The 11,996-nt window shown below is 34.9% G+C and overlaps 1 protein-coding gene and 1 long non-coding RNA gene across 2 annotated transcripts; one reads left to right on the forward strand and one right to left on the reverse strand.

Moving 5' to 3' along the window:
* The first annotated feature begins 2,381 nt into the window (after positions 1 to 2,381).
* On the forward strand, positions 2,382 to 4,103 carry LOC131025989 (uncharacterized). The gene is made up of 5 exons (XM_057955770.1): positions 2,382 to 2,614; positions 2,688 to 2,817; positions 2,949 to 3,257; positions 3,349 to 3,456; positions 3,535 to 4,103. The coding sequence occupies exons 1-3, from the start codon at positions 2,382 to 2,384 to the stop codon at positions 3,219 to 3,221; spliced, it is 636 nt and encodes a 211-aa protein (XP_057811753.1). The 3' UTR covers positions 3,222 to 3,257; positions 3,349 to 3,456; positions 3,535 to 4,103.
* A 4,030-nt stretch (positions 4,104 to 8,133) lies between these two features.
* LOC131024488 (uncharacterized) lies at positions 8,134 to 9,834 on the reverse strand. Its single transcript, XR_009101872.1, has 2 exons — positions 9,432 to 9,834; positions 8,134 to 8,722 (listed from the first exon to the last, which is right to left on the reverse strand). It is a non-coding gene; the product is annotated as an uncharacterized LOC131024488 (long non-coding RNA).
* Between the last annotated feature and the right edge of the window lie 2,162 nt (positions 9,835 to 11,996).

Here is an 11,996-nt window from a genome sequence, read left to right on the forward strand (position 1 = left end):
TTTTCGACCTACTCCATGTTGTCAGGATGGAGTACTGCTGGCAGACTTGCTTGTCCACATTGTATGACAGAAACTGACTCCTTCACCTTATCTCATAGTGCTAAACAATCATGGTTCGACAATCATCGATAGTTTTTGCCTATGAACCATTCCTTTCGAAGAGATCGAAAAAACTTTTTGAAAAATAAAATTATTACTGCAGTAGCACCTCAAGTGAGATCGGGGGAAGAAATATTGTTTGATATAGATATGATGGGATTCGTCAAAGTAACAGAGGTGAATAGTGAAACAATCAATAAAGCAGCTGCTCGTGGTGTTGGCACAGGATGGAAGAAGCGCAGTATATTTTGGGATTTGCCTTATTGGAAATTCCTATTGATTCGTCATAACCTTGATGTCATGCACGTGGAGAAGAATGTCTTTGATAATGTGTTCAATACAGTTTTGAATGTACCGGGAAGGACAAATGATACAAGCAAATCTAGAGAAGAACTAAACACATATTGCTCAAGACCAGCACTTGAAAAGAATGTTGAGACAAACAAGTATCCAAAAGCTTGTTACATGCTTGACACTAAAGAGAAGAAAGTATTGTTTGAATGGGTCAAAACTTTACGATTCCCCGATGGTTATGTGTCAAATATGGGAAGATGTGTCGACATGAGCAAACTTAAGATGTTTGGGATGAAGAGCCACGATTTCCATGTGTTTATGCAACGTATTTTGCCAATTGCCTTTCGTGAATTGCTTCCGTCACATGTGTGGAAGGCAATCACTGAACTAAGTTTGTTCTTCAAGGATTTGAGTTCTAGAAACTTGAGATGTGAAGACGTGTGCCGCCTTAGTGACAACATTGTTATCACTTTATGCAAGCTTGAGCGTATCTTTCCACCCAGCTTCTTTGATTCTATGGAGCATCTTCCAGTTCATTTAGCTTTTGAAGCTCAACTTGCAGGGCCAGTTCAATATCGATGGATGTATCCATTTGAAAGATATTTGCGCAAGTTGAAAAACAATGTAAGAAATAAAGCTAGAATGGAGGGATCAATTTGCAATGCTTACATAGTGGAAAAAACTTCTACTTTTTGCTCATATTACTTCGAGGAGCATGTGAGGACGAGGTATAGGAATGTGCCTCGTAATTTGAATACAAGAGATGATGTGAGATTTGATGGACATCCAGATCGAATTTCAGTTTTCAAGCAACCTGGGCAATACTTTGGAAAAATGACGACGAGATACTTAGATGAAAAAGAGTATCACGCTGCTCATACTTATGTTCTACTAAATTGCAAAGAAGTGACACAAACATATCTCGAGTAAGTTAAGTTAATAAAATTGTCTTTCATTTCATAATCATAAAATATTATGTAACTTATGGTGTGTTTAATTTAGGTTATTCGTGGCTGAATTGCGTGCATTACACATCTCAGAAGCTGATATTAACCATCAGGTGGAAATCCAATTTTCAGATTGGTTCCGATCATATGGAATATGAGATTTAAATTATTCATCTAGTATTTACACATAATCATATAATTAGATTCTAATTTATCTCATAATATAGGTGTCAAATCCTGCAAATCACGTGGTTAATGAGTTTCTAATTGCTCTCGCAAAGGGCCCCCTAGTCATGGTGAAGACTTACCCAGAATTTTATGTAAATGGATATAAATTTCACACGATGATGCATGGGACTAATCGGGCTAGTATGAACAGTGGTGTGTGGATAAAAGGTGAATGTTATGGTTCAGATGAGAATGGTGAACTCGACTATTATGGGCGTTTGCTGGAGGTATGCGAGCTTGAGTATATGGGTCTACCACTGAAGACGACCACACTCTTTAAGTGTGAATGGTTTGATCCATCACCACGTGGGACATCAGTGCATCCTCAATTCAAATTGGTTTCAATAAATCATACACGTAGATATGGTGGTTATGAACCATTTGTGCTAGCTGACCAAGCTATTCAAGTATATTATTGTACATACCCAAGTTTGAGAAGTGATAGGAAGGATTGGTGGGAAGTTTGTAAGATTAAAGCTAGGTCGAAAGTTGAAGTTCCAAATGCAGTGGAAGAGACTGTAGTGAACTAACCTTTTCAAGAAGATGACTTAATGACTCCAACAAACCCTGACATAGATGATGACACCACAATAGTGCATCATCGTGGTGGTTTGATAGATATTGATGATGCCGATGAGGAAGACGAAGAAGACACATATTTGACTGATGAAGAAGATAGAAACTTGGATGATAGTTTTTAGTGTCAGGTTTTATGTAGAAGTTTTGTTTTAATCAAGTCTTATATGTGATTTCATTATATCTTTTTAAATATCTTTTTTTTTTGTTAATCCTTTCATTATTAATTTTATACCGATGGCTAGAGGAAGCAGTGACGGGCACAATGGTAGACGAGGGCGCGGTGATGGTAGAGGGCGATCATCCTCCTCAGGGGCATCATCACAGGCGTCTGATGGGGGCATTCGTGATTCAGTTGCCCAGATACAATTGGCTGGAGGTAGTGGATCCGCTCCGACATCATCAGAAGATACCGTGCCCAGCAGCCACTCGAGCACGGGTCGGATTATGTTGACCATTACACCTCAGGGGTAAGTTTGTGTTATTTGATAATATTCTTTATTTCTTTCTTTTGCACTGACCATTTTATTTATTTAATAACAGTAAGATCTACCCATACGAGTACATGCCCAAAGCATGTACTCGTATTTTCAGGCAAGTTAGGAACCCTAATGGCTTTAACTGGAAGGCGACACATGATGATGTGAAGAATTTATATTTTATGGAATTCAAGGTATATTATTCACGTCCCTTCTTATTTAGTGAAGTCTAATTTAGCTTTGAATTTGCTGAATTCTTTAGATTGATACTAGTTAATTAGTGGAGTATGTTTATATTACTCATTTTTTATTTCAAATAATGCAGAAGCACTTCATGTGGGATGATAGTATCGAACAGGCAGTGAAGTTGGATTTTATGAAGATTGTGGCTCGTAGGTATAAAGATTTTGTATATGAAATCAAGATGGCAAAGGATGATCCGAAGAAGGGAAGGCCACCATTTATTCATGAGCGTGAGTGGCCTGATTGGTTGAGTTACTGGAGGAGTGAGGCTGTGGTTAAGAAATCAGAAACGGCCAAAAAGTGCAGAATGTCTGAGCCTGAAGGTCCAGGAACAGGACAAGTGAAGCATAAATGAGGCTCCAAATCTACTCTCCAGATTGCCGATGAGATTGTAAGTAACTTTTTAATTTTTCATTTGAATGTTTGTAATAGTTTGCACATATTTATACTTAATATAAATTTCAATCATTTTTAATATAAAGGCCAAAAAGAAGGGCGTTGATCCCAGTCAGTGCTTATATGACGCTTATGAGGTCCTCCACGTGAACAAAGATGGATCATATACTGACCCTAGATCTGAGACAGTTGGGGTATGTGATATAACTTTTATGATTGTTTAGTACATTTTATGTTACTTATGAAATTGCAAATTTGTTTGTTAATTGTAGAGAAAAATTGAAGAGCTAAGGGAACAACAAAGTCAGCCGGTGGATGGATCTACTGAGCCACAGGAGGTGGACATGGCCAAAATATACCTTGAGGCTGTAGGTGGATTGGATAAGAAGAAGAGGTTGTTTGGTGTTGGTAGTCTGGCATCTACCCTCAGGAGTGATGGTTCGAGTGGATCATCTCACGCTCGGTCCTCAGCTTATGACGATACAATAGTTGGTCTCCAGAATGAGTTGCAGAAGGAGCGAGATGAGCGCCGACAAGAGAGTGAGAGCTTCAGGGCACACCTACTAGCACAGCACGAGTACTTGACACGCTTTTGTGCACAGTCAGGATTGCCCCCCCCCCCCCACCACCACCACCACCACCTCCGCCTCTTTGACTTTGATGTGTATTACTATTTTGGATATGTAGTATGTTAGACTTGGATGTGTGTGAAAACTTATTAGGATTGTAGTATGTGAAAACTTATTAGATTGCATTTGAATGTTTGAAAACTTATTAGGATTGACTTGGATGTGTGTTATCATTAGACTTTAGTTTGATTTAAATTATTATTGTTGTTAAATAGATTGATTTCAAAAATATGTGTAAATTGTAGATAACAGGTAGACACTAGACTATATCTTTATCAATAACTTATATCAATCTAATTTTTTAATAAAAAATTCATTTCTCTCTCTTCCACGTATACAATCTATCATTTAATATTTTTTATATTTTATCAATGATTCACTTCAACCTGAAATATATTTACTTAAACTATTACTCCCTCCATCCACAAAGAGTGTGTAGTGGAGTGGAGGGCATGGATTTTAATAAAAAAAATTGAAAGATGTGGTTTTTGTATTAAATAATAGTACTAGTGTATAACCCGTCGAAATTTGACAGAAAATTATTTTAAATTCTTATTTAAATTAAAATATTATTTTTATGTAAACAATTATTTATATATAAATTATTTTTAAAATTTATTAATTTGAAGTAATATAGTTAAAATTTTATTAATCTAAACCATATTTCTCAATTAAATGTTAGAATAATAAATATTATTTTTATATAAATTTTTATTTAATAATAATATTTTGAAAAAAGTCAATATAAGATTGAAGATTTTATTTCATCTTAGCATCATCTGAACCCTATAGGATCATATCACCATCTAAAGCCCAAAAGACGACATCTAACGTTTGAACACCAGACTTTTGAGCATTGTATGATTTGGAGCTTCTAACATCATAACTAACTTGTAAACATCATTTTGTATGAAACTTGAAAAAATCTTGACAAACTTTTATGCATTATTAGCTTCAAATATTATAATTGGGCTCCGAGAATCATCTCGTTTGGAGTTTGAAAGAATAAATTTAACTTTTAGTATCATCTCATTTGAACTTTTAATAACCACAACTAAGTTACAAGAATTATCTTGTATGTAGCTTTAAAGATCATTATCATCTTGAGCTTGTAAAATCATAACTAAATTATAAACATCATTTTGTATGCAGCTCGAAAAATCTTGACAAATTTTTGTGCATTATTTCATGTGGAGCTTGAAATATCATAATTGGGTTTCGAGCATCATCCTGTTTGATATTTGAAAGAACAAAATTGGCTCGTGAACATTATCTCATTTGAAGTTTGAAAGACCATAATTAAGTTTTGAAAATCATCTCGTGTGAAGTTTAAGAAAGTTTATGCGAGATTCAAATTGTATTAATTTATTTAGTAATTTAATTGATAAATTTTCATAAAAACAAAAGTCATTGTTGAATCCAACTTTAAAAAAAAAAAACTATATATACAAAATATATTTTTTTATAACCAAATTAAATTGATAAATAATTTACTTAATCACACTAATTTATTTTTTAAAAGTAAATTAATTAAATTATGTATTTAATTAAATAAATTTAGTAAAATTGAATTGACAAAGCTATTCAAATTGTATTAATCTCAATCATTCCACCAATTAAATGTAGGTTTTTAATTTGGAGAGATAGAGCTTCTTCTTGTATAGGTTTTATTTTGGTGAAATCTTATAAAAAAATCAAGTGTTAATATATGAAAGTAGCCACTTTCTTTTACTAAACTTCAAAATTTACCAACTCAAATAAAAAGTTAAAAATATATCCAAATTTTTCGTGAAAGGTCTATTATGCCCATGCTGCAAATTTGGTAATTTTTGGTCTTAGAAGCTTTTGTAAGATTTTTCGTTCATCTTCAAATCTACATCCGTAAACTTCAAATCTTCATCCGTTGTCTTCAAATCTTCAAGTCGGCATCTTCATCGTCGTCCGGTCAGTCGTCGTTTTAGATGTTGCGTGCTGCTTCAATTCGTTGACGATGAGCTTGTGCAAGTTGTCTTCTTCGATTTTTAGTTTCGAATTTTCTTTTTCCACAATCTTCAATCTTTGATTTTGTTGGTTTTTCGTTTTAATTTATAGATTATTTCTGTTCGCCGACTGTTAAAACTTTCGTAGTAAGCTTCTTTGCCGTCGACAATCGCCGCCGATTTTCTAGGGCACAGGTTAGTCCTTTTTTCTATATTTTTTGTCAATGTTCTTCAATTCACAAGTAATTCGTTAAATTCATGACTAGTTATATATATTTACAACTGCTTTCTCTTTTTTTAAACTACAATGTTTTTCTCTTTTATCTTTGTTTACATGAATTCGCAATTAGGGCTAGTTGTGAATTATAGGTTTAGATCTTCAATTCACAACCATTATAATTTTGGTTGTGAATTCAAACTGAAAAAACTCAAGTTTATAACCAGATCTTTATTCACTAGTGAATTGCATGTCTCAGTTGTGAATTATAGGTTTACATGTTTAATTCACAATCATACTAATGGTGGTTGTGAATTCAGTCTTGAAAACTGAAATTCACAACCATTTTGAGGTATTCTGTTGTGAATTAGTTTCTTTGGTTGTGAATTCCCTGTTTTAGTTCCTCATTTCTAAATTTTATGTTTTAATTTACAATTTTTTTATTAATTATATTTTATTATACAGATGAGTCGACCTGGGATTATTATACATTATGGTGGTGAATGGGTTAATGACAACTATGTTGGAGGACAAAGAAGATTCAATTTAATTCCTCCTGATGGATTGAAGTATTCGAGCTTGATTAGTCATATATTTGATAGTTGCAGCTGATACGAGTTCTGTGTTATCTATTGAGTTCTATTGTTGTAGCACCTGATGGAGAAAAAATTGAAATGAATGTTATGAATGATTTGGATTTGAAGTATGTTATTGACACTTCTGAGGGTCCCAAAGTGTTTGTGACTGTTTCACCTTATTTGTTGTCTGGACCTATTGTTGGAGATGGATTTGTTGATTAGAATCTGAATGAAAATGTTGACGATATTTATTTTTACTTTGATGATGGTGATGGGGTTTCTGATGATCAGGATAGTCTTGATGAAGAATTAGAGGATGATGTTCCCTCTAGAGTTAGAAGTCGACATATATTTCCGCATTTGCCGTCTTTTTCTTCTGCTAATGATAGTGTGGATGATTAGAATTTGAGTGTTGATACTACCACTCGACGCCAGTGGATTATCCCAGGTGTATTATATCAAGCTTCATTGGCTGTTGATGGAGCTGTTGATGTTGAGTTATATTGTAGGGATTCTTTGTCTGTTGGATTATATGGAAAAAGATAGTTTGCTTACTGTTGTGGGTTTGTATCACTTGAAGAATTGAGTTGAATATGTTGTTGATCGGTCATTTACTGCTAGATTTGGGGCTAGTTGAAAATATCATCATCAATGCCAGTTTATGATGCGTGCCAGGGCTTCAGGTACAGTGTGGAGAGTGATTAAGTGGATTGCACCCCATACTTTTCAGATGGATTTTGGCCACCACGGTCTATGTACTCTTTCTTCGAATATTATTGGTGCTTTTTTTTGCGCCAATGTTGATGCACAATGGTGCAATTTTGAAGCCTAAGGGAATGGCAGCTCAATTGCAGGGAGAGTATGGTTTTCATGTAGACTATTCAACTGCATATGCAGGGACGAATCACGCCATCAAGCTTATTTATGGCGATCCAGATAAGTCTTCTCAGATGATCCCCTCTTATCTTCATATGGTGCAGCATTGCAACACGGACTCGATGATTGTTCTGGAGACTGATGGAGATGATGTTTTTAAGTATTATTTTATGGCTCTTGATGCATCTATTCGTGGTTTTTTTTTTATCATCTGGACATCCTGTTATTGTTAGTGATGCTACCCATTTAAAAGGAAAGTATAAGGGTGTGATATTTATTGTTGTGACTAAGGATGGAAATGAACAGATTTTTCCATTAGCTGTGGGGCTTGGTGATAAGGAGGAGAACGATAACTTGTTTAAATAAATTCACAACTAACAACTTCAGTTGGTTGTGCATTGTGGCTTTCAAGCTCGAATTCACAACCAACACTAGCCTTGGGTTGTGAATTCAAACTTTATGAGTGGAATTCACAACCAACGGCTACTGATGGTTGTGAATTCGAGCTTCAAAGCCATAATGCACAACCAACTGAAGTTGTTAGTTGTGAATTTATTTAAAAATATTTAATTAGTAACAGTAACATCATAATAGCATGCAACATATCCTACCTACTTAACCATTCAAATACATAATCCTTCAGATACCTAACCATTCAAATTCCTAAACAAACTTAGCCAAAATATACTTATCTAACATAGACATAATCCAACCAAATCATAGCCAACAATTCGTAGTTTTTAGTTCTAAGCTGCCCTACAAACCAGAAAAAGCCAAAATATTCAAAGTATTTAAAAACGTTCATCCATCAAATTCAAAAGTATCAGATAAAAATTCAAGTTTTTTTCTTCACTCGTCAAATGCAGTGCTGAATCCATAGATTGTCATCGCTATGTCATTCATGTACTTCTTCAAGCTTTTCGCATTGAATCCATTTTCCCACCGGCCCTTCAGTATCGCCTCAACGAACTTGAGTGCGAATGGTCCACAGTTGACATCGTCACTTTGCTCATACAGGGTGACGTCTTTTGGATGTTCTATCTTCCACTATCTTATCGATTCTTCAATATCTGGTCTTACGTCGTAGAAACCTGCATATTTCAGGACATGGGAAGCAAACGAGCCAGGGGCACCATATTTTGTATGCTTACTGCATAGTCATTCTCTGCCCATGTGTGCTGCTGTGAATCATTGATGGTGATGCAGGCTTTCTTTCGGTTTATGCATATTGTGATCCAATGTGGCACAATGTGCACCATTGCAATAACTTGAAATGAAACAGTTGTTCAATTATATTCTTTATTTAGAAAAAACATTGTTTGTCTATTGTTAATATTACTAATTTTAATATCAACTATAAAGTTATATTCACAACCAACATTTATGTAAGCTCGAATTCACAACCAATAATATTACTAATTTTTAATATCAACTGTAAAGTTAAATTTCAATACCAACATTTATGTTGGTTGTGAATTCAAGCTTTAAATATTGAATTCACAACCAACAGAAATGTTTGTTGCTCACTTAGATTCTTTATTTACAAAAAACACTGTTGTCTATTGTTGGTTGTGAATTCGAGCTTCGAACTTTTAAGCTCAAATTCACAACCAATAAAGTTATATGAATTCAAGCTTTAAATATTGAATTCACAACCAATAGAAATGTTCGTTGCTCAATTAGATTCTTTATTTACAAAAAACACTGTTTGTCTATTGTTGGTTGTGAATTCGAGCAGAAATGTTGGCTCTGAAATTTAAGTTCACAACCAACATTTATGTTGGAAAATGTTGGTTGTGAATTCAAGCTCAGAAATGTTGGCTCTGAAATTTAATTTCTAAGTTCTTCTGGGGGAAAAAAAAAAACCTAATTTCTTTATGAAATTTTTACCTTGTCGTAATCTTGTCATGGTTTAATATGGCCCTAGGATGGTTGCTTCCCAATTACGAAGTGTGACAGTTCGAATAAGTCCTTTGTTGCAATCTGAAGCTCGTTTTGTGTGTTTGACTCGGGGGTCTCTTTTTTCCTTGTTGTATTTTACCCACATCCGGAAGACAGTGGCCTGTAAAAATAAGATATTTTCATTAATTTAACTATGAAATAGAATACAATATTAAAAGAAACACTAATTCACAACCAACTGATAGTGTTTGATCTGAACTCTAGTTTTTATACTTTAATTCAATGCTCTTACTCCCTCCGTCCGTCAAAAGTGGGGCACAATTACTATATCAGGCGCCCGCAAAGAGTGTACCACTTTCCTTTTAAGGAAATGATCTCACCATCCACTTTAATCTTTTAACCTTACAAGCATTCTTTATTTACAAAAAAAACTCACTCTAAATTCAATCTCACCACATATCTCATAAAGTGGTGGGATCATTTCTCCACTACATCAAAATCATCACCAATTTTATTAAATCTCGTGCCCACCTAAAGTGCCCCACTTTTAGCGGACGGAGGGAGTAATAATTATAGTTGTGAATCAAGAGTAAAACTTTGAATTCACAGCAAACACTATGAATTTATTCTGAATTTAAGTATAAAAAACATAATAAAATACAATGAAATACTTGTTGTGTTGTTATTTACTTACCACGTGTTGTTATTTACTTAACACAATAAAATATTCAAATCGACGATCGTCGATTTTGTTTGTACAAAATCGGCGACCACAACGGTCATCACCGAAGTGGTCGCCGATCGGCCCACGTCAGTTTCTTTAAGCACGTTTTCACTCATATTTCACACACACTTCCCCAATTACACACACTAGGCGAAAAACACACGAAAACCTTCAGATTTCTTCTTCTAATTCCTTCCAAACCACTTTGAATCTCCCAAATCCCTTCCACACACTTCATACCCATCATATTAGCTTCCATTCCGTGTGATTATTTCAGGTTTTCGTCCACATATTTGGGAGACCCACATTTTGGGATTTTTGGAGGATTTTGTGAGATTTTCGTATTCTTGCCTAAATTCTTGAGGTATGTAGCTTCTAACTCTCATTCTTTTTATATTCTTATGTTATTGCTACTTATTTTGCATATTGTGGTTGATTTTGATGAAGTAGAATAGCTAGGGTTTATACTAGTGAGATGATTTTGTGCTTACTTTGTTGAAAGAAACTACCTTGTTATGCTTGGTGTTTATGTTTGGATTTATGGCTATAATTACTCTTGAGGTGTTGGATTTGAGTAAACCCGAATGCATGCTAGGATTAGAATTGCTAGTTCTCAATTGGTGTCTACCTTTGCTATATACTTTTATTGTGCTTAGTTGATGATTATTGGATGAATTATTGTTGGCATTGATGGAACACTTGAGAATATGTTTCACTTGAGGAGCGAGCATGATGTAGGGGGATAATATGTGCATTGTGAGTTAAGGATGATTGAAGAGGTTGTTGGGTGATGCATGTTATACTTGGTTGAACACCTGTCACAGCCCGCCCTAACTAAGGATAGTTAAGCCGAGTGATCTATGACTAGGGATGGGGTTAAAGAAGAAGGGGAAGAAAAGGGGCGTCATTTATAGCCGTAAAACTTACTCATCTTAATAAAACTCGTCATTTTTATTCATTAATACTCAATTGAAAACAGTCTATGAAAGACAGCATAAAACTTAATTAATATCATTAATCAAGTTATACATCATATGAAACCATTCTCTTAAGACTCAAAGTATGACATAACATACTATAACATCAACAACATTTTGCAGCGGAAAGTAGCTAGACATATGTATGAAGACATATTCTAGACAGGTTAACTATTTATTAACAACCCTGGTGACTCCGCTCATTGCAGCACCATCATCACATCAGCTCAACCTGCACATTTAGAAAACATATGCAGGGCTGAGTACAAAAGCACTCAGTGGGCACGTATGCCTAGGTATAAAAATACATGCTTCAAAACTGTAAATTGTCATGCCATCATAAACAGTACAGCAAGGGAGTTTTTCGCTAAAAGGCCCAAGCTTACTAAGTTCATTTGTGATTCTTAAAGTTCGACTGCAGTCTAAGTTCTCTTGTAATCTATCATATCTGAAACTGTGTGCCGGAGAGGTGGCCACCTCTCACGGTCACTTGACCGGCCAACCCGCTAGATGACTCACGGTCATTGGTGTACACTAGTCCTGGCAGGATAGCTATCAACTGCTCAGGACCCGAATTCGATTGCATCATTGGCAAAGCCAAAGCAAATAGATATCATACTAAAATTTAAACATTTTATGGCAAGACAACAGTTGTAATATTTTCCAGTTCAAAGATTTGTCACGAAATACCTTGTTCAAAGGTAGCATTAAACTCGTTTGATAGATATATGAAACTGAAATTAACAGTTAATTCATCTCATGCATTCATTCGTATAAGAGGCCTACGACACGCAGGGGATCTCTATATACGTATAGTAAAAGTAATGCCCACCTGATAGAAACTTTCTGTGG

Source organism: Salvia miltiorrhiza, chromosome 5, assembly GCF_028751815.1.
Source record: "Salvia miltiorrhiza cultivar Shanhuang (shh) chromosome 5, IMPLAD_Smil_shh, whole genome shotgun sequence".
NCBI lineage: Eukaryota > Viridiplantae > Streptophyta > Magnoliopsida > Lamiales > Lamiaceae > Salvia > Salvia miltiorrhiza.